Raw genomic sequence first — 22,464 nt, 5'->3', positions numbered from 1 at the left:
CCAGTGCATGTTTATGAAACCACGCTACTGTCCAGCCCATTTTAAAGAAACGTAATTCTGCTGTGTCCATGAAGAATAGCACTGTGTGACGTTTTATCAACATTTAAGCACTGTACCTTTTTTTTTAAAGCACCGTAGCAGTACATGAGTTGAACTGATGTACGTCTATAGATCAGTGCTTTAATGTTTGCAGGACACAAGAAGCAGACCAAGGTAAACGGTCTGTATTTATAATTTGAACATGTCTTTCAAAGACGGTTTACAGTCAGTTTGTGCACAAACTGCTACACTGGGTATGGATGGAAGTGTTCACCACAGAAACATGTCCCTGCATTAAATCAATTCCTCTTCCTCCTCAGAGGCTTAGTGATGTGTTACTCAAAGGCTCCTGGTATGCAGCAGTGAGGTGGGCAGCCTTTTCAAACCAGATTATCCTTGACTTGCTGATTGCTGGGCTGACAGCTCCAGTTAGGATCAATGCTTGATGATGTGTTCCACCGTAGCAGGCTTCCTGAAATGTGCAGTCAGGTCGAATGTGGTTGAAAACAATGCTAGACAATGCAAGAAGAAATAAAAACTGCATGACAAACGTAATCACTGTTAAAGCTAAACGTGAGAGATGAATAAATAAACCGTTCTACCCTCAGTCTTGCTTGGATAACAGGAGTCTTGTTTCATATAACTGTAATTATATCAGTTGGACTTTGCTACACAAATCTCAACATCACAAAAAGGTTCTGTTCAGTTGAGTCTTGTGCGATATTAAACTGAACAGGCGACATACACAACTGTAACAGAAGTGCCTGTCAATGACCAAATGCTGTTTTAGGGTAGTTCGGTTCATCAATATGATGCCTGTAAAAAGCAGACAGATGGATGGATGATGGATGGATGGATGGATGGATGGATGATGATAATATCAGATTTTCCTGCACGAACATAACAATATTGTATCATAGCTCTACTTGTGGATACAAACTTCCAAACTTAGGATGAACTGCATACAGACAAATGCAGCAACTGATTCAATCTATTCAAATGTGAAACTAAACACGAAAATTTAAACACGAGTACTTTAACACAGCATCGTAAAAACAAAGCTTGACCAGTATAATTTATAGAAAGCATTTGAATACTCTACTGAGCCACAGCCGATAGAGAAGAAGCATCAGTTGAGCCATTGTTCTCAGTCATATCATCACCTTCTGTCTGTCTCAGCAGTGGCAGCTGACGGTCAAACCACGAACACTTATCAACACGATCCTATTGGCTGCGGACCTGTGCACATTTATGCAAAGGACGTTTTCCATTCCTACCAACAGTTTCTGCTCTTACACTCCATAAACTGGAGGAAAGTGAAACTGACTTAGAGGTACAGTGGGAAAGGTTTACAGGGCTCTATCAGCAAGATTTAATATGAAGTTCACATGTTTTCATTAGTGTGTAAAATCACCTGGAACCAAGAATGATGTTGTTTTCACTGGCAGAGAACATCATCATGTTTCTACACCAGAAGGGACAGAAAGGCAAAGATGAGGCAAAGATTTTTCAGGTTGTGAGAAATTTGCAACTTCCCAGTTGTGCTTGTTTACTAAAGGTTTGTGTTTTCTGTTTGTCATTACTTTCTAAGTCCCACAACAAAGTTCTGTGAGGAAAAGCAGACTCTATCTACCAGCATCACCAGCAGCGGCACCCAACAAGGTGCACTTAACCTGGGCTGGAATAAAACTGTGATTTTACTGTCTTCTTCTCAATATGGTGAAATGCAAAACACATCTTCATGCTATGGTAAAAGCAGAGATGTTGATTGAGCTATTTTGATGCATTTGTTTTGTCTTCCCACAAGTGTTCCACGTGGAGATGAACTTAAATAGATAAACAACGCATGAAAAAGTAAAGAGAATCCATAAAACATGTTCTCTCCTCACTGGCGATTTCTCACAGTCCCGCAGGGTAGTCATTCAATTCATTGGTGGTAAAGGTAAGACAAAACATTGACTAAAGAAGTTTTACATTGTGCAGGAATGTGCTCATGTGTATAGTTTGACTTTGACACTAAAACCTTAAAAACAACAAGCCACGAATGCATTGATACTCATTTTATTTCAGTTGACAGAACGTTGGGGAAAGAAAGTCAAATTGTTCATTTTCTTTTCAGTTTTGGTAAAAGAAGAACAGAATATTATTATGTCTACCGTTGTAGTTTTGTTTCCAATACAAAGACTGTATGATAACAGAAGCCATCTATAGAATTTACATATGGGAAAAGGCACAATTGTTTATTTTACAAATTCCTATACAATTGTATAACAAATATTTCACGAATTAACAAATGATAGTTAAAGATTTAATGAACAATGACATCAACTGTAAATTTAGATGTGAAATGTCTGTTAAATAACTGAAGATTTCACCATTAACCAAAAGCTGCATTTGCTCCTGGTGGGTTGATAGTAGCTCTGATCCAGTTCAAGTATGGCTCATAACAGAGATTCATAAATCCAGCTGGTTCAACACAGGCATGTGTAGGATGACCCATTTTATGGACACCATAAATCCTGCCCTGGTACACCACTCCTCCACCAGAGTCACCCTGTGAGAGACATACGTGTGTTTATTGCATTTTTTTTCTGTAATCATTAACATTTCTATTTTTAACAAACAATTGAAACTTGTTACAGCTGAAGAAATGAAACAAAGTTAGAAGACATGTACTCACGCCACATGTATCCACCCCATGTCTAGAGGCACAGATCCAGTGCTCATGTTGTTTGGCATCGTAATATTGCTTATGATCTGTGATCAGATATGTTATGAGCTCTTGACAGTCGGTGACGTTCATATCAGCACAATGCAGAGTTGTTGAAGAACCAGGTTCTGAGGAGAACAAAAGTTTTTACCAGTGAACTCACCACCGGAAGATTATTATACTTATTGACACTTTAATAAATTACATTGAACCTACAAGAGTTATTTTGTATAAATAAGCAACACAATAAGAAGACAAACAAAAACCTGATTGATTTAAATATTTGTCTCTTAACAAAACAAGAACACAAGGAAAAAAAGATTATAAAAATAATCAAATAACATTAATCTCACTTCTTTCATTATTTGGGCCAACCTTCGTGGAACCGTGACCTGCAATCTGAACCGTATCACTTCTGTAAAAAACAAAAATTAAAATTAAAATATATTTTGAAACTATACGTAGTTAATTAACTAATTCTATTTTTTATTTTCACATGTTCACTGGAAGGATGAGAACTCACCTCTTGGGAGGATGTTGACAGTCGGGAGCTCGTACAGGTTTGATATCTACAACTGCTTTAGGCAGCTTCAGTAACATGAGGTCGTGTTTCTGGTTGTTGTTGATGTAGATCACAGGTGGATGTGTGATTTCCACTTCTTTAAGAGTACCATGATGCACTCCTATATATGCGATGACATTCCTACAGGTAAAAGTTTAAACATCACTGAATCACAGTCAACACGTCATATTCTAATACTGTTGGTTATTAATCATAGTTTTACATCAAACCATTAATGACCGGTGCATCAGAGCATTAAAGTAAAAGTTGTTTCACTGTCTCACTCTCCTGGCTCAACGCAGTGAGCTGCAGTCAGAATCCACTGGTCACTGATCAGAGAGCCGCCACAGGAACCTGCACTGTCTTTCAGCTGGACATGGTACAGACGCTCATTTGGTCCACACTCTTGACCTCCGATGATTCTCTTCTCCAGATCAACCACTGTGCTCACTGTCACACCTGAATGAGACAGAGAACAACACCTTATCACAGTATCTGACAAAAAGAAAAAGAAGCAGCAGCAGTATTTCTTGGTCAGACCCAGTCATGTCACAAACTCCTTCACTTTCACACCTTGATAAAAGACAGAAATGTGATGCATTGCTTTACTGAAACAGTTTGAAACTAGAACACAGAGAGAATTGCTGCCTACTCACCAAGCCACATGGCAACGAGAAGAGTTGTGAGACGAGCCATCGCTGTCATTCAGCGTCTCAGTGACTGTCCTCCAGATGCAACAGTCTTTTTAAATCTGTTCCTCTGTCCCGTCGGCCTCTGAGGCACCAATCACATTGTGAAGATTTACGCAACCCCATTGGCTAAAGTAATCTGCACATCTATGCTAATTTTTGGATAACAGTTTAGATTAACGTACAGTGTAATATTTTGTACGAATGCTGTACAAATACATCAGGTATCAGTACTTATATGTAGGTACAGAGGAAGAACTTGTGAAGTTCATCAAACAAAGAGGTACAAATTTTGGATCTTGTAAAGAACGTATATATTGTAGGTATTTTATATGTAAATGGTAATGGTAAATGGTTTTGTATTTATGTAGTGCTTTTCTAGTCTTGATGACCACTCAAAGCTCTTTACAGTACAGTTTTTCATTCACCCATTCACACACACATTCATACAGTGCATCTATTATTACTTTGTTGTTCTATGAGGGGCAATTCGGGGTTCAGCATCTTGCCCAAGGACACTTCGGCATGCAGATGGGGAAGACTGGGGATCGAATTGCCGACCTTCAGGTTGGAGGACGACCGCTCTACCCCTCAGCCACAGCCGCCCTGTAGCTGATACATATTCTACGATTACAGAGTATTTATATAACCTACTGAACTTTTGTTGGAAAGACCAACAAACAGGTTCACGGCATTGATCCTACATAATCTTAGGTAGGCTGTTTAAATTGAATTGTAAAGATTGATGTGTTTTCAGGGCACCGTTGAAAAGGTGTTGAATTAATTCAGTCTAATCCAAGTTAAAAGAATAAAGTTTGCTGAATCGTTCATTCGATGTGACATTTATGTAAGAGGCTGCTGCACTTCTGATTGTAATCGTTTCCTTATTAGTTCATAATTCAATATTCTATGATTCTAATTAATATGAAATAAATACGAAACCACTTACAGTTTTGTTCGATTGCATAAACACTAAAATCAAAAGTATTACACAATTATCAAAACCTTACACTCAAGGAGCAAAACATGGGCCCAGATCTGCACCACTATAAGCACAATGTCAGCTTCACACTTTTTGCAAAACAATACACACAGTATTTGCAAAACACGAAACACACTTGTATACATTAAACACAGAAGTATATCAAGATTGCAATTCCAAAGCACTGACTGTCAAATGACCCCCCCTATGAGCCAATTGGTTCAACACAGCCATCAGGTGCGCAAACACATGATTGCTAAATTGTAGACACACCAATCAGGTTTAAGCTCTATACAAATGCAGCAGGTGAGTTCACCTGTCTTCAACCAAAATGGAAGGAGTCAGAAGAAGAAGAGTGAGGGTGAGAGGGGGAATCCACGGAGGAGGAGAAGGAGGAAGAGGAAGAGGCGGAGGCCGTGCCAGAGGCCGAGGTGGAGGAAGAGGAAGAGGAAGAGGAAGAGGAAGAGGAAGACCTGAAGCAGGAGGAGAACGTGCTCAAAGAAGAAGAGGACCAAATTTATCAAATGAAATTCGCGCAACACTAGTTGACCATGTCGTGAACCACGGATTGACGCTGAGGGAGTCTGGACTAAGAGTTCAGCCAAATCTTAGCAGACATACAGTGAAATCTGTCATTGTGACCTGAACTGGAAACATAATCTTCTGTTGGTCTGATATTTGCTGAGCTTACAGTGTCATGCACACTAGTGTAGTAGCGTGAAAACTGGGACATGTTTTGTTGTGATTCTCCATGTTGACATTTTGACTGATTTGGGAATATGGAGAAAAATAAATTATAATTTCATCAGTCTGCAGCATTGGTCTTGTGTAGTGTTTGGTGAATTTATTGTATATTTGCACTTTCTCTGTGTACTTCACTTACAGTACTCTAGTCAGTGCTTTGGAATTGCAAGGAAGTGACGTCTGTGTCTAATGTATACAAGTGTGTTTAGTGCAAAAGGTGTGAAGCTGACATTGTGCTTATAGTGGTGCAGATCTGGGCCGTTGTTTTGCTCCTTGAGTGTAAGGTTTTGATAATTGTGTAATACTTACTGTAATTGTGATTTTAGTGTTTATGGTCTTGTGTAGTGTTTGGTGAATTTATTATATATTTGCACTTTCTCTGTGTACTTCACTTACAGTACTCTAACCACCGAGAAGTAGAATTGCTAAAAGTGTTTTAGGTTAGCAACAGCAGTGTGTAACTGGTTCTGGTAAAAATCGTGCTTAAGCAATCGAGAAAAACTGTAATTACATCCCTTCCGTCCTCAGACTAATAGAGTGCTTTTATTTTGTTTTTGGGTGTATTGTATTTTTTCTAACCCCATACATACACATGCATTGTTAGTGTTGAAAGAACCAAAGACAAGTTAGGTCTGACCAGCCGTTGAGTCATTTCATTACTTTGCAAATGATGTGGCTTCCAGTTTAATCTTTAGTAACTGTGTGTGTGTGTGCGCCAGTGTTGTGCAAGTTCACACCTCTCATGAACTAGTTCAAAGTTCAGTTCATACAAGTAAACATGAATAGTTCACGTTCATAGTTCACCATTTAAATTCTGAACTAGTTCATCGTTCAGTTCATTTCATAGTTTTAAGGTGGAAAGTGAGAATGAAAGACTTACCCCTTGCCTTAAACTGTACTTCATATGTATCAATTCCTAAAATTCCTAAAATTCCTTTTTAATTATTGCTAATTTTGCCTGTTTATTTATTCATACCCTGCAAACAAAAGGCACAACAAATCATAGTGCTATGCCTTGCTATGAAACCAATTATTAGGCTAGACCTTAAATTCCATCATTTAAATTTATAAAATAAATGTGTGGACAGAGGACAAAAAGTTTGTTGGGGGGTTTGTTTTATTTGTCTGTTGCACCTACCTTTAGAAAATGGCTTCAGTTAAATAATGTAGGCTATGTAATATTGTAAAAAAACATTAAAATTAAAATGAAATGAAATGAAAACAGCTCAAGAGAGGTAGGTTGTTAACTTTTCAGACAAAGTCCTGAAATATTACTTGGACAGCGTAACAAGTACTGATGACATGCATTCGAACATCAACAACTCCTTTTGAACTCTTTATACTGTAAACTGCACCCCTGTAGAACTCAGGTGCCCCTCTGTTATGGGACTGACACTCAAAACTCTGAGTAAACAAACATGTAAACAATGTTCTTATCAAAGAATCACACAAGCTTGCTTAGTCCACAGACTAGACTCCTGCTTTTTGTTAGCATTTAAAAGCAATTGCTTTTCAAAGTTGGCATCTCCCAACCTGTTTCTCCTGGGCCTAAAGATCTGGCCACCAGTGCTGAATAGCCTCTCTACTCGAGCGCTCGAAGGGAGTGCTGTGTTGTATTTGACAAACAGCTTTGTCAGTTTTGGTAAGACTATGTACTCCGTGAAGTCATCATTGGTCTGTGCATCCAGGTAGATGTCCACCTCAGACTTTTTGACACTTGATGGGCGGTTAAATTTGAAAAAGGATGACCTTTTGCTCTCAGAGCCACCAGATGACTGGGCTTGATTAGAGTCATCAGCTATGTCAACAGATTGAAATTCTTGCTTCAACATCATGCGATATTGCAAGCGCTTAATCTCATCCTCCACCCAGTCCATCTTGAATGCTGGCAGTAGTATAGCTGCCAGTATGTTTTCTCTCTTTTCGAGCATGACTTCCACTCTTGTAGAGAGTGACTGTATCATGTTCTGGATGAGGGGACGACATGCAAATAAACCTTGCGTAGCCGCAGGCTCGAAACTCTCATCCAATAGGCCATTCAAATCATTCTTCAGCTGGACAATAGTGGGAGCCAGGAACCCAAGGAATGTGTTTTTCTCCCCCTGAAGGATGTTCAGGGCAGAGGCTAGGGGGCTCATCACATTCACAAACTTGTGTATGAAGTCGATTTCTTCTGGAGTAAATCGACGTAGGCCAAACTCATCACAGACAGTGTGCAGGAGGAGTCTGTCATATTCAGGATCCGTAGACAGACTGGCCTGGGGAATCATAGTTGCTATTTTAGACAGTCGCTGCATGGAGAGGAACATAGAGTTCCAACGTGTATCATTTGGTGTTACAAAGTCAATCCCAAGCTTTTCCTCAACAAAATCGGAGGCTTTTGGACTTCTTTTCACTCTGTTCCATAGAGCAGATGCCTTTGAAAAGACGGGCCTCACTCGCGTTTTGTACTGTCTATCAGATACCTTTTCTGTGTCTTTGGCAACCAGATTTAAGGTGTGAGCCATGCACCTTCTGTGAGGTGGAAGGCAAGGATCCTCTAAATCTGAGAGAGGTGCAGGCTCAATCCCATCATCCTCATCTGAGCTCTCACTAGCAGGGCCAGATTCTTCTGATGCATCATCTTCAGTTGCTTCATCAGCTGCATCAGTAATGGCAACACTCTCTCCAAAACAGTTGAATGCTTTAACAAAATTTGAAGCGTTGTCCGTCACAGTGCACACAATTTTGTTTTGAATTTTAAACTCCTTATACACATCTGCCAACACTTTTGCCAGCACATCATATGTGTGTGCTCCTCTGACACGGCAGCATGCAAGGACTGCTGACCTTCTCTGTGATATATCATTTTTGTCCAGCCAATGAATGGTAATGCTCATAAATCCTTTGTTGACAGCTGACCAACAATCTGCTGTTGTGCAAACATAGTCAATATCAGCAAGTTCAGCTTCAAGGTTACTGATAACCTCACTGAATTCTTTATTGAACAGTCCCTGAACCTGCCTTCTTGAAGGCACACGTCTGCCTGGTTACAAACCATTCACTAGTCTGATGAAGGAGGGCTTTTCCACTTTACTCAGAGGCTGTAAATCTCCAACAATGTAGTCAATTACGAGTTTGTCTACCTGTTGCTGGGAAATCATACCCTTGAAGGCTGCAGACAATGTGGTTTGGGTCATTTGGGGCTGTTGGCAGGGGGTCTTGGTCTTTTTTTGACTTTCAATTACTTGGAGATAACTTTTTAGGCTAGCTGGATGCTTCAGCTCCACATGCCGTTTTAAATTAGATGCGGATGAGGCTGACGTCCGGACTTGCTTTTTCAGCGCAGGACGACACAATTTGCATAGAAAGGTGAGATGTTTACTGTCGGAATCTTTATCAGACAGTGTGTAAAAATCCCGCAAATAATAATAAGGTGCATCGGATGTAGTCGCTGAGTCTGCGTCTCTGCTTTCACTTGCCATTTTTATATGAGACCGAGAGCTGTTGTCTTGGAATACGTTGCTTGTTTGGACTACATGTGTGTGCGATGAATCATGGGTAACGTAGTGCGAAGTCGAGTTAGTTGGTTTAGGTTAGGCTACATCGCGGAAATTTTACGGGCACTGAGCAACGACATGGTGCAAGCATTCGATTTAGACAGCGTCTCTCCTCAGGAGAAGGAAAACATTCCATAACGTTTTAGCGAGACCTCAGATAATATGAACGTGTTCACCGTTCAAATTCATTATTTGTCATTAAGTTGCGTTCAGTTCATCGTTCTCATAAAAATGAATGAGTTCAATGAACGCGTTCTTTTGAACTCATTCATGCACAACACTGGTGTGCGCATGTGTGTGTGTGTGCGTGCGTGCGTGTGTGTGTCTCAACTGAAGATAAGACATTAAACACAAGGTTCTTGTTAAAGTTAGTTGATCAGTTACTTGGTAAAATATCTCCTCTTGCTGTGATGATAAGTTCAATAGCAAAAGGAAATATTTCACTCAGTAACTGATATGCAACTACAACTTTGAGTCCTGAATTTGCCTGAAGGTGTGATAACACGTGAAGCACTGGGTACTATTGTCTGTGCAGCGAGTGTATCTGAACTTCAATGTAACTTTGCTGTTTCAATTCATTTCAATTTTTTATGTTGGACGACACAATTGCAACGAGAATGTCCAAATTAGCACGTTCACCCTGGTGTCACGTTTCCATCGCCGCTGATCAGAGCCGATAAAAACCTGTGTGTCTGCTGCAGAGTAATTTCACCATTTCACTACATGTGCCAGATTTCTTTCCTCACGATAACAGAATGATTACCTGGGAAATTGGTGGAAATGATTTTTTAAAAGCCCTTTAATCAAAATGTTAAAGACAGTAAAATAAATCCTTGATTAGCTCCTTTATCTGGATTAACACCAAAGTTTAATGGATTCTTAAAGGAATGGTATTGTTGTCTTTCTAATATGGCTGAATTACAAAACACATGTTCATGATCCATGCTGTAATAAAAGCCCAGTTGTTGATGTTCTCCCCACAAACACTTCACATGGAGCGGGACTTTAATAAAAGTATAAAACTGACACGACAAACTAGAAACTGAAAGCATGAAAACAACTGACACGGATGAAATGCTACTCATTTTATTTCAGTTGACAGAACAGAAGGAAGTGACTTTGTTCATTGTATTTTCAGAACTGGTGAAAGTAGAGCAGTTTATTACTGTGTCTCCCTTTGTAGTTTATGTTTTATTTTGTCCCCAATAGAATGACTGCAGACACATGCATTTTTAGTGTTGAAAGAACCAAAGACAAGTGAGGTCTGACCAGCTGTTGAGTCATTTCATTACTTTGCAAATGATCCCTCATGAATTCATATACATAGATGAGGCAGGGTTCAACCTGACAAAAGCAAGAAGGAGAGGCAGAAATATCATTGGCCACGGGGCTGTAATCAATGTCCCAGGGCAACGTGGGGGTAACATCACCCTTTGCGCTGCCATTACACAGAATGGGGTCCTCCTCCGTCACGCCAATATGGGCCCTTACAACACACCTCACATTCTCACATTTTTGGACCGATTGCACAACATCGTCACAGCAGTAAACCACATGCACCAGATGCAATACATTGTCATCTGGGACAATGTGTCATTCCACCGCTCTGCTCTGGTCCAGAACTGGTTTCAACACCATCCACAGTTTACAGTACTATACCTTCCACCATACTCTCCGTTTCTAAACCCAATCAGAGAGTTTTTCTCGGCATTGCGGTGGAGGGTTTACGATCTCCGGCCCCAGGCTCAGGTACCCCTCATTGAAACCTGTACTGGATACAGAATTTTATGTTTGTCTGATATTTGCTGAGCTTACAGTGTTATGCACACTACTGTAGTAGCATGAAAACTGGGACATGTTTTGTTTTGATTCTCAATGTTGACTGATTTGGGAATATAGAGAGAAATAAATTATAATTTCATCAGTCTGCAGCATTGGTCTTGTGTAGTGTTTGGTGAATTTATTATATATTTGCACTTTCTCTGTGTACTTCACTTACAGTACTCTAACCACCGAGAAGTAGAATTGCTAAAAGTGTTTTAGGTTAGCAACGGCAGTGTGTAGCTGGTTCTGGTAAAAATCGTGCTTAAGCAATCGAGAAAAACTGTAATTACATCCCTTCCGTCCTCAGACTAATAGAGTGCTTTTATTTTGTTTTTGGGTGTATTGTATTTTTTCTAACCCCATACATACACATGCATTTTTAGTGTTGAAAGAACCAAAGACAAGTGAGGTCTGACCAGCCGTTGAGTCATTTCATTACTTTGCAAATGATGTGGCTTCCAGTTTAATCTTTAGTAACTGTGTGTGTGTGTGTGCGCGTGTGTGTGCGTGTGTGTGTGTGTGTGTGTGTGTGTGTGTGTGTGTGTGTGTGTGTGTGTGTGTGTGTGTGTGTGTGTGTCTCAACTGAAGATAAGACATTAAACACAAGGTTCTTGTTAAAGTTAGTTGATCAGTTACTTGGTAAAATATCTCCTCTTGCTGTGATGATAAGTTCAATAGCAAAAGCAAATATTTCACTCAGTAACTGATATGCAACTACAACTTTGTGTCCTGAATTTGCCTGAAGGTGTGATAACACGTGAAGCACTGGGTACTATTGTCTGTGCAGCGAGTGTATCTGAACTTCAATGTAACTTTGCTGTTTCATTTCATTTCAATTTTTTATGTTGGACGACACAATTGCAACGAGAATGTCCAAATTAGCACGTTCACCCTGGTGTCACGTTTCCATAGCCGCTGATCAGAGCCGATAAAAACCTGTGTGTCTGCTGCAGAGTAATTTGAACATTTCACTACATGTGCCAGATTTCTTTCCTCACGATAACAGAATGATTACCTGGGAAATTGGTGAAAATGATTTTTTTAAAGCCCTTTACTCAAAATCTTAAAGACAGTAAAATATATTCTGGATTAGCTCCTTTATCTGGATTATCACCAAAATTTAATGGATTCTTAAAGGGATGGTATTGTTGTCTTTCTAATATGGCTGAATTACAAAACACATGTTCATGATCCATGCTGTAATAAAAGCCCAGTTGTTGATGTTCTCCCCACAAACACTTCAGATGGAGCGGGACTTTAATAAAAGTATAAAACTGACACGACAAACTAGAAACTGAAAGCATGAAAACAACTGACACAGATGAAATGCTACTCATTTTATTTCAGTTGACAGAACAGAAGGAAGTGACATTGTTCATTGTATTTTCAGAACTGGTGAAAGTAGAGCAGTTTATTACTGTGTCTCCCTTTGTAGTTTATGTTTTATTTTGTCCCCAATAGAATGACTGTATGAAAACAGACACAATCTGTTGAATTTAGATACAAGACAATGTAAAACATTATTTTTACAGATGTAAATTTTCTTAAAAAGGTTCAGTTTGTAGAATTTACTGACATCTAGTGGTGAAGTGTCATGTTGCAGCTGAATACCCCTCACATCATCCTCCCCTTTCAAACACGTTAGAGGACCTGTGGTAGCTTCAGATGTCATAAAAACTCAAAAGGTTTAGTTTGTCCAGTCTGGGCTACTGTAAAAAACATGGTGGCCTCCGTAGAAAGGACTCGCTCCTGAAGTAACTATAAAGTATTTAATTCAAAGGGCCCATTCTAGAGTGAGGAAAACAACAATTCATACAATTTAGATGAAACACACTAATGAAAACATCACTAGGATTATTTTATGTTAAATTTCTGCGGATAGGTGCTTTCACCTAAATCTTACACACTGAACCTTTAAAGGTTGTGTAAAAAGAATAAAGGGCTTTACAAATTATAGCTGGACATTTAATGAACAATGACATCAACTGTAAAGTTTGATGTGAAATGTCTGTTAAAAACTGAACATTTCACCATTAACCACGAGCTGCATTTGCTCCTTTCGGGTAGATAGTATCATTGATCCACTTAAAGTATGGCTCATAACAGAGGTCCATAGATGCAAGTGGGTAACGGGCGACATATTTTTTATGACCATATGAAATGACACCATAAATCTTGTCCTGGTACACCACTCCTCCACCAGAGTCACCCTGTGAAAGACATACGTGTATTTATTGCGCTTTTTTGCTCAAATTATTATTTCTATTTATAACCAACAATTGAAACTTGTTAAAGCTGAAGAAATTAAACAAAGTTTGAACATATATACTTACATGAGTGGCATCCACCAAAGGTCTACTGGCACAGATGAAGTGCTGATGTTTCATGGAATTGAAAGTCTTACAGACGGAAATGTCCATGTCAGCACATTGCAGAGTGTCTGACGAACCACCGACTGAGGAGAAGAAAAGTTTTTACCAGTGAACTCACCACTGGAAGATTATTATACTTATTGATACTTTAATAAATTACATTGAACCTATGAGAGTTTTTTTGTATAAATAAGCAACACAATAAGAAGACAAAGAAAAACCTGATTGATTTAAATATTTGTCTCTTAACAAAACAAGAACATGAGGAAAAAAAGATTATAAAAATAATCCGATAACATTAATCTCACTTCTTTCATTATTTGGGCCAACCTCGGTGGAAGCGTGACCTGCAATCTGAACCGTATCACCTCTGTAAAAAACAAAAATTTAAATTTAAATAAATTTTGAAAAACCATACGTAGTTAATTAACTAATTCTAGTTTTTATTTTCAAATGTTCACTTGAAGGATGAGAACTCACCTCATGGGAGGATGTTGACAGTCGGGAGCTCGTACAGGTTTGACACCTACAACTGCTTTAGGCAGCTTCAGTAACATGAGGTCGTGTTTCTTGCCATCGTTGATGTAGATCTCAGGTGGATCTGTGATTGCCACTTTTTGAAGAGTACCAGCATGCACGCCTATATGTGCAGTGAACTCCCTACAGGTAAAAGTTGAAACATCACTGAATCACAGTCAACACGTCATATTTTAATACTGTTGGTTATTAATCATAGTTTTACATCAAACCATTAATAACATCAGGACATTAATGTAAAAGTTGTTTCACTTTCTCACCGTCCTGGCGCAAAGCAGTGAGCTGCAGTCAGAATCCACTGGTCACTGATCAGAGAGCCGCCACACTTGGAATTTCCTTTGGATATCAGCTGGACATGGTACAGACGCTCATTTGGTCCACACTCTTGACCTCCGATGATTCTCTTCTCCAGATCAACCACTGTGCTCACTGTCACACCTGAATGAGACAGAGAACAACACCTTATCACAGTATCTGACAAAAAGAAAAAGAAGCAGCAGCAGTATTTCTTGGTCAGACCCAGTCATGTCACAAACTCCTTCACTTTCACACCTTGATAAAAGACAGAAATGTGATGCATTGCTTTACTGAAACAGTTTGAAACTAGAACACAGAGAGAATTGCTGCCTACTCACCAAGCCACATGGCAACGAGAAGAGTTGTGAGACGAGCCATCGCTGTCATTCAGCGTCTCAGTGACTGTCCTCCAGATGCAACAATTGTGTCTTTTTAAATGTGTTCACGCTGTCCCGTCGGCCTCTGAGGCACCAATCACATTGTGAAGATTTACTGATGCAACCCCATTGGCTAAAGTAATCTGCTCATCTATGCTAATTGTTGATCTTTATCAGTTGTTGTTGTCCCATTGCGATGCAACGCCAGCAGCAGTTAATAATGTTCAACATTTTTTATTTCTTCAACCAATCTGACAGTGAGTTCTTACAGTTTGGTTTGTGTCTCAAAGGACAGCATGAAAACGACCTCCCTCATTACAGCTTTGCTCTGATTCCCCAACGGTTCTTGTTGTATTTAATGAGCAGTATTTCAACATTCACAAAATGAATCTTACCTTAATCGACGCCTTTCTGACACAGTGTCAACAACGATTTCAATGTTTTTCCATCAGTTTCAATGAAAGAAGCAGGCAATTTACTGGACGACTTCTAACAGGGATTTTCTTACAATATAAAATGATCCATATTTAGCATCTTGACGGATATTGTACTTCCTGTTTATCTTAAAAAACACAGCTTGTACTGTTTTGACCGTTATTCTGACTTGCAGATTGAAGAAAGAGATTTCAGTTGAAGGACGACCAAAGAGAAACAGCCAGTCACCAATACAGCAGAAGTAAGAAAGAGAAGTGTCTTTAAAGGTCAATTCTATACACAGGTCCACAGTCTCATGTGTTAATAAGGAGGATTATACCCTGACAAAATTGAATGTGAGAATTGTTTGACTTTACATGTGTCTGTTCAATTACTTATGAATCCCTAAAGTTTTTTCTGTGATGGAAACGGATTCAAACTAAAGCTGAGCCTTCGGTCCGTCCATTGTCATCCACTTATCCTGGCTTAGGTTGCACCGGTAGACAACCAACACGTTTTGCTATCTTATTAATGCACCCTAAATATAAAATGTGGAAGGCTTTACAATTTACCTCAGACCAGGTTTTGATTGGTCAACCGTGCCATGGTTTTCTGCAGCCTCAAGATACCAACGCTCCGACAAGGAGTGTGACCGAAACCACTACGAGTTGGCCTGAAAATATCAAGATTGGGTCCTTTATTACTCCCTCTAAGTAGATTGTGTTTGTTCATGTTTAGGGGACTAATATCTATGATTATCGAGCCGTTGTGAGACATGAACTCTGGAGAATGTCTGGACATCTTGAGCCTTGGCAGAGGTATGTGCTCTCTAAGTGCTATTCTAGTTTATTGGTTGGTTGTTTGTCAGCAGGATTAGGTTAAACTAATGAAACTAAGTGGAAGGATGGGACATGGGCCAAGAAAAAAAACCTTAAATTTTAGCGTGGATCTGGACAAAGGGGCAGACCTAGGAATTATTTGTATATATTTAATCAAAATTGAGCGTCTTATATACATATTATGCGTCTTATATACAAATATGACCAGGGTTGGTCATATTTGTATCCATATTTTGACCTATTACCCAGGGAATACTGCACGGATCTTGATTCGGTTTTATTTTCACCAACCTGCGATTCTTTTGCAAAATAGATTATGTTGTTTATGATCTTGTTTAGTTGGTTGTGATTGAATTTAAGGAGTTAAGCTGTTGGACCCTGGTTTAGGTAAGAAATGTACTGAGTGTCCTTCTAATTTCAAACTGAAACATAGAGCAAGTATAATAAAAATACTTATAGTGTGGATCATGTATTAGTCTACAAGGAACATTTCCATAAAGAGCTGGTGTTCCCACAGACAAAAGAAAGATTTTAGATAATCGTGACGCGTTCTGGTTACACTTACAGCTGTTATCTCTGAAAGCCATCCTGACAACTTGCTCTGTTTTTTACTCTTCATCCTTACTTGCAGATTGGACACAGAGATTTCTCGGCTCAAACACTTGTCAGCATCCTGTCAACAAACGTGAGAAGGGGAAGAAGTGTTTTGAATAAGAGAACAAACAGTTGCCACCAGAACTATTGCAACAGAAAGGCCAATTTCGAAATCAATCGGTTAGAGTAACAACGACAACAACACGTGACGCACAAAACTGAGAGAATACAGGTATCTCAGGATAAAAAAGAGGAGCCATGTAGGTAGAGGACACTGCCAAAGATGGCCAAAGATTTTCAATTTGAAAAGACAACAAGATTCAAGTTTTCGAGTTTTAAAGCTCCCATATTGTGTAAAATACATTTTCTGGGCTTTTACTATCTGTAATGACTTGAAGGGGTCAGTAGGTGGCCTCAAGGTATGAAAACAGTCACTCCGCGGACTTTTTCACTCAGTCCATTCTAAGAATTATGTAATCGATCGTCTCGTTTCGTACTTCCTCCCCCTAATGTGTCATATGGGTTTGCACTCGTCTCTCAGCCCCACCCAGCCGGTACCAGTCCAGCCTCCGAACCCACCACACCAAACGCAACAACAAGCAGACTTGTTGCTGAGCTAGCAGCTTGTTAGCTACCACAGGCTAACCACATCAAATGTGAAAGAGTGTTGAATTCATTCAGTCTAATCAAGGTTAAAAGAATAAAGTTTGTTGAATCGTTCATTTGATGTGTCCTTTATGTAAGAGGCTGCTGCACTTCTGATTGTAAAGTGGAGGACTGGTGGAGAGAGGATCAATGACACTGTTGGGACCTGGTATTTGTGAACTACAGTTCAGCCTACATGTTTAGTCAAAGCCTGACCACTTGTTTCTTTGTTCTGGAGCCGAAGGAGATTCTCCAGAACTCAGTCTCCCAGGGTGCTTCAACTTCTAAAGCCGAGGTGTGAAAACTGACCGTGGACACAACTTTCAACCACTATTGGCCTGGTGACCCATGAGGTCACCAGGCCAATATAAACCCAGTTCCCCCCCTCCTCTTTCTCTTTCTACTCAACTCTCCGAGAGGAGAAGTGTGGCTCTCCAGCTCACCTCTCTTTCTGCTCAACTTCCATGGAGGAGAGGTGCAGGTCTCCAGCTCACCCAGCCAGGGAAACTTCCCCCTATCCAAGCTCTACCCACCTTCAAGCAGGCCTGCCTGGAGCAGACTGCTGAAACCTTCCAAAGGCAGCGACGGAAGAGCCTGCCTAAGAACTTCAGCACAAGAGCTGCATCGCACAGCAGAACCACAAACACAGGAGCCACAAACCAGCAAGACGACTTCACTGGACTTCAAACAGCAAATCAACCTTTTTTCCCTTTTCATGGACAGGTAACACAACTGGGCCTAATAATTATTCTAGGCTAAGCAAAGACTGTTTGTTCTATTCCGTGTGATGTTTATAAGTTTGATTTGTGTTGCTGTGATATTTTGGTTATAAGTTATTTGAAAGTTAATGTTAGTTATGTTGTGCTCTTCACAGTCTGTCTTTGCATTCAACTAGCTGCTCTCTAACCTAGCACCAACACACACACACACACACATACACACACACACACAAACACATGCACACATCTCCCGAAACTTAAGATACACATGTGATCTCAGCCACATGGTGGAAACACCAGGGGGTCTTTGTCTTCATAGTGGCCAGCCGCCATTTTGAAAGCACACTCACACTCACACTCACACACACACACACACACACACGCACGAATACTCACATACACATCTGTATTTAGCAAGTACACTTTTAGTAGTTTGTGTTTTTATACTTTTATTATCTTCATAGTAAATGTTTTTCTTCAACAAATGTTGTCTTCATTAATGTTGCATAATTGTGAATTTTGCCAACCTCTACACTGTCAAGAACTCCATATCCTTCAACTTTGCTAACTATCTATGTGGTAATTTGGTTATAGTTATTAATTTAATTATTGATCCGAGTTCCAAATTTGTAGTTAGTACTTTCATGAGACTTAATCAATAAATTGGCTCTTTTCCCTTCCTTCGAAGGGTGGTGCCCCAAGGTAACTTCAATCAATTAGTTATTTTTTAATATTAATATTTTTAATATTAATACTCAATATTTGTTCTGATAACCAAATTTGTTGAATGCCCAAAGGCACACCATTTAACCGTGTCACACTTAAGGTATCATATGCACAACGAGCCAGATTTCTTTCCTCACGATAACAGAATGATTACCTGGGAAATTGGTGAAAATGTTTTTTTTAAGCCCTTTACTCAAAATCTTAAAGACAGTAAATCAAATCCTTGATTAGCTCCTTTATCTGGATTAACACCAACGTTTAATGGATTCTTAAAGGAATAGTATTGTTGTCTTTCTAATATGGCTGAATTACAAAACACATTTTCATGATCCATGCTATAATAAAAGCCCAGTTGTTGATGTTCTCCCCACAAACAATTCACATGGAGCAGGACTTTAATAAAAGTATAAAACTGACACGACAAACTAGAAACTGAAAGCATGAAAACAACTGACACGGATGAAATGCTACTCATTTTATTTCAGTTGACAGAACAGAAGGAAGTGACATTGTTCATTGTATTTTCAGAACTGGTGAAAGTAGAGCAGTTTATTACTGTGTCTCCCTTTGTAATTTATGTTTTATTTTGTGTCGCCAATACAATGACTGTATGAAAACAGACACAATCTGTTGAATTTACATACAAGACAATGTAAAACATTATTTTTACAGATTTAAATTTTCTTAAAAAGGTTCAGTTTGTAGAATTTAGTGACATCTAGTGGTGAAGTGTCATGTTGCAGCTGAATGCCCCTCACATCATCCTCCCCTTTAAAACCCGTTAGAGGACCTGTGGTAGCTTCAGATGTCATAAAAACTCAAAAGGTTTAGTTTGTCCAGTCTGGGCTACTGTAAAAAACATGGTGGCCTCCGTAGAAAGGACTCGCTCCTGAAGTAACTATAAAGTATTTAATTCAAAGGGCCCATTCTAGAGTGAGGAAAACAACAACTCATACAATTTAGATGAAACATACCAAAGAAAACATGACTCGGATTATTTTATATTAAATTTCTGCGGATAGGTGCTTTCACCTAAATCTTACACACTGAACCTTTAAAGGTTGTGTAAAAAGAATAAAGGGCTTTACAAATTATAGCTGGACATTTAATGAACAATGACATCAACTGTAAAGTTTGATGTGAAATGTCTGTTAAAAACTGAACATTTCACCATTAACCAAAAGCTGCATTTTCTCATGGTTGGGCGATGGTGTTTCTGATCCACTGATCGTATGGCCCATAACAGAGGTCCATAGTCATAAGTGACCAACCAGAGACAACTGTAGGATGCCCACGTACAATGACACCATAAATCTTGTCCTGGTACACCACTCCTCCACCAGAGTCACCCTGTGAAAGACATACGTGTATTTATTGCGCTTTTTTGCTCAAATTATTATTTCTATTTATAACCAACAATTGACACTTGTTAAAGCTGAAGAAATGAAACAAAGTGTGAACATGTGTACTCACGTGAGTGGCATCCACCGAAGGTGTATGGGCACAGATCACGTGCTCATGTTTATAGGCTGCGAAGAGTTCTGGATTTTTCCGACGCAGAAAGCTCATGAACGTCTCACAGTCGATGACGTCCATATCAGCACAATGCAGAGTGTCTGAAGAACCAGGTTCTGAGGAGAAGAAAAGTTTTTACCAGTGAACTCACCACCGGAAGATTATTATACTTATTGATACTTTAATGAATTACATTTAACCTATGAGAGTGTTTTTGTATAAATAAGCAACACAATAAGAAGGCAAACAAAAACCTGATTGATTTAAATATTTGTTTCTTAACAAAACAAGAACAAAAGGAAAAAAAGATTATAAAAATAATCAAATAACATTAATCTCACTTCTTTCATTATTTGGGCCAACCTTCGTGGAACCGTGACCTGCAACCTGAACCACAGCATCTCTGTAAAAAACAAAAATTAAAATTAAAATATATTTTGAAACTATACGTAGTTAATTAACTAATTCTAGTTTTTATTTTCACATGTTCACTGGAAGGATGAGAACTCACCTCTTGGGAGGATGTTGACAGTCGGGAGCTCGTACAGGTTTGACACCTACAACTGCTTTAGGCAGCTTCAGTAACATGAGGTCGTGTTGCTTGCCGTCGTTGAAGATCACAGGTTGATCTGTGATTCGTACTCTTTTAGGAGGACCAGGATGCACGCCTATATGTGCAGTGAACGTCCTACAGGTAAAAGTTTAAACATCACTGAATCACAGTCAACACGTCATATTCTAATACTGTTGGTTATTAATCATAGTTTTACATCAAACCATTAATGACCGGTGCATCAGGACATTAATGTAAAAGTTGTTTCACTTTCTCACCGTCCTGGCTTATAGCAGTGAGCTGCAGTCAGAATCCACTGGTCACTGATCAGAGAGCCGCCACAAAGGTACTGGTGTTGTCCATCAGTGGATATCAGCTGGACATGGTACAGACGCTCATTTGGTCCACACTCTTGACCTCCGATGATTCTCTTCTCCAGATCAACCACTGTGCTCACTGTCACACCTGAATGAGACAGAGAACAACACCTTATCACAGTATCTGACAAAAAGAAAAAGAAGCAGCAGCAGTATTTCTTGGTCAGACCCAGTCATGTCACAAACTCCTTCACTTTCACACCTTGATAAAAGACAGAAATGTGATGCATTGCTTTACTGAAACAGTTTGAAACTAGAACACAGAGAGAATTGCTGCCTACTCACCAAGCCACATGGCAACGAGAAGAGTTGTGAGACGAGCCATCGCTGTCATTCACCGTCTCAGTGACTGTCCTCCAGATGCAACGGTTGTGTCTTTTTAAATGTGTTCACGCTGTCCCGTCGGCCTCTGAGGCACCAATCACATTGTGAAGATTTACTGACGCAACCCCATTGGCTAAAGTAATCTGCTCATCTATGCTAATTGTTGATCTGTATCAGTTGTTGTTGTCCCATTGCGATGCAACGCCAGCAGCAGTTAATAATGTTCAAAATTTTTTATTTCTTCAACCAAATTGACAGTTAGTTCTTACAGTTTGGTTTGTGTCTCAAAGGACAGCATGAAAACGACCTCCCTCATTACAGCTTTGCTCTGATTCCCCAACGGTTCTTGTTGTATTTAATGAGCAGTATTTCAACATTCACAAAATTAATCTTACCTTAATCGACGCCTTTCTGACACAGTGTCAACAACGATTTCAATGTTTTTCCATCAGTTTCAATGAAAGAAGCAGGCAATTTACTGGACGACTTCTAACAGGGATTTTCTTACAATATAAAATTATCCATATTTAGCATCTTGACAGATATTGTACTTCCTGTTTATCTTAAAAAACACAGCTTGTACTGTTTTGACCGTTATTCTGACTTGCAGATTGAAGAAAGAGATTTCAGTTGAAGGACGACCAAAGAGAAACAGCCAGTCACCAATACAGCAGAAGTAAGAAAGAGAAGTGTCTTTACAGGTCAATTCTATACACAGGTCCACAGTCTAATGTGTTAATAAGGAGCATTATACCCTGACAAAATTGAATGTGAGAATTGTTTGACTTTACATGTGTCTGTTCAATTACTTATGAATCCCTAAAGTTTTTTCTGTGATGGAAACGGATTCAAACTAAAGCTGAGCCTTCGGTCCGTCCATTGTCATCCACTTATCCTGGCTTAGGTTGCACCGGTAGACAACCAACACGTTTTGCTATCTTATTAATGCACCCTAAATATAAAATGTGGAAGGCTTTACAATTTACCTCAGACCAGGTTTTGATTGGTCAACCGTGCCATGGTTTTCTGCAGCCTCAAGATACCAACGCTCCGACAAGGAGTGTGACCGAAACCACTACGAGTTGG

General features: G+C 39.4%; 3 protein-coding genes and 2 long non-coding RNA genes across 6 annotated transcripts; 1 reads left to right on the top strand and 4 right to left on the bottom strand.

The window, feature by feature from the left end:
* Positions 1-2,297: 2,297 nt before the first annotated feature.
* LOC117759507 (thrombin-like enzyme elegaxobin-2) lies at positions 2,298-21,498 on the bottom strand. 2 transcript variants are annotated; one of them, XM_034581685.1, is made up of 8 exons: positions 21,340-21,498; positions 20,956-21,142; positions 20,636-20,812; positions 20,466-20,527; positions 20,188-20,240; positions 4,255-4,262; positions 2,720-2,771; positions 2,298-2,593 (listed from the first exon to the last, which is right to left on the bottom strand). In XM_034581685.1, exons 1-8 carry the CDS (start codon positions 21,386-21,388, stop codon positions 2,417-2,419), a joined length of 765 nt encoding a protein of 254 aa, XP_034437576.1. In that variant the 5' UTR covers positions 21,389-21,498; the 3' UTR covers positions 2,298-2,416. The 2 variants fall into 2 exon arrangements, with proteins under 2 accessions (XP_034437576.1, XP_034437568.1); XM_034581677.1 differs by lacking the exons at positions 2,298-2,593; positions 2,720-2,771; positions 4,255-4,262 and adding an exon at positions 19,592-19,959 and having other exon boundaries at positions 20,083-20,240; positions 21,340-21,497.
* LOC117759596 (anionic trypsin-like) lies at positions 3,461-4,049 on the bottom strand. Its single transcript, XM_034581810.1, has 2 exons — positions 3,968-4,049; positions 3,461-3,770 (listed from the first exon to the last, which is right to left on the bottom strand). The coding sequence occupies exons 1-2, from the start codon at positions 4,014-4,016 to the stop codon at positions 3,592-3,594; spliced, it is 228 nt and encodes a 75-aa protein (XP_034437701.1). The 5' UTR covers positions 4,017-4,049; the 3' UTR covers positions 3,461-3,591.
* Positions 10,338-12,561, top strand: LOC117759615. The gene is made up of 2 exons (XR_004613524.1): positions 10,338-10,453; positions 12,525-12,561. It is a non-coding gene; the product is annotated as an uncharacterized LOC117759615 (long non-coding RNA).
* LOC117759621 lies at positions 12,412-19,405 on the bottom strand. The gene is made up of 2 exons (XR_004613526.1): positions 19,211-19,405; positions 12,412-12,555 (listed from the first exon to the last, which is right to left on the bottom strand). It is a non-coding gene; the product is annotated as an uncharacterized LOC117759621 (long non-coding RNA).
* On the bottom strand, positions 13,120-14,857 carry LOC117759539 (putative trypsin-6). The gene is made up of 6 exons (XM_034581715.1): positions 14,634-14,857; positions 14,259-14,436; positions 13,942-14,121; positions 13,770-13,831; positions 13,423-13,544; positions 13,120-13,299 (listed from the first exon to the last, which is right to left on the bottom strand). Exons 1-6 carry the CDS (start codon positions 14,680-14,682, stop codon positions 13,123-13,125), a joined length of 768 nt encoding a protein of 255 aa, XP_034437606.1. The 5' UTR covers positions 14,683-14,857; the 3' UTR covers positions 13,120-13,122.
* Positions 21,499-22,464: the final 966 nt, after the last annotated feature.

The sequence above is a fragment of the Hippoglossus hippoglossus genome, chromosome 1 (assembly GCF_009819705.1).
Source record: "Hippoglossus hippoglossus isolate fHipHip1 chromosome 1, fHipHip1.pri, whole genome shotgun sequence".
NCBI lineage: Eukaryota > Metazoa > Chordata > Actinopteri > Pleuronectiformes > Pleuronectidae > Hippoglossus > Hippoglossus hippoglossus.
The sequence above is the reverse complement of the archived record's forward strand: the minus strand, read 5'-3'. Positions and strand labels throughout refer to the sequence as shown.

Coding starts and splice junctions, on each gene's coding strand:
- LOC117759596 (XM_034581810.1), bottom strand. CDS start 4,016: ATGACAGCGATGGCTCGTCTCACAACTCTTCTCGTTGCCATGTGGCTT. Junction 3,771..3,967: donor TCTCGTTGCCATGTGGCTTG/GTGAGTAGGCAG, acceptor TGTCTCATTCAG/GTGTGACAGTGAGCACAGTG.
- LOC117759539 (XM_034581715.1), bottom strand. CDS start 14,682: ATGACAGCGATGGCTCGTCTCACAACTCTTCTCGTTGCCATGTGGCTT. Junction 14,437..14,633: donor TCTCGTTGCCATGTGGCTTG/GTGAGTAGGCAG, acceptor TGTCTCATTCAG/GTGTGACAGTGAGCACAGTG. Junction 14,122..14,258: donor CACTGCTTTGCGCCAGGACG/GTGAGAAAGTGA, acceptor TTTTACCTGTAG/GGAGTTCACTGCACATATAG.
- LOC117759507 (XM_034581677.1), bottom strand. CDS start 21,388: ATGACAGCGATGGCTCGTCTCACAACTCTTCTCGTTGCCATGTGGCTT. Junction 21,143..21,339: donor TCTCGTTGCCATGTGGCTTG/GTGAGTAGGCAG, acceptor TGTCTCATTCAG/GTGTGACAGTGAGCACAGTG. Junction 20,813..20,955: donor CACTGCTATAAGCCAGGACG/GTGAGAAAGTGA, acceptor TTTTACCTGTAG/GACGTTCACTGCACATATAG.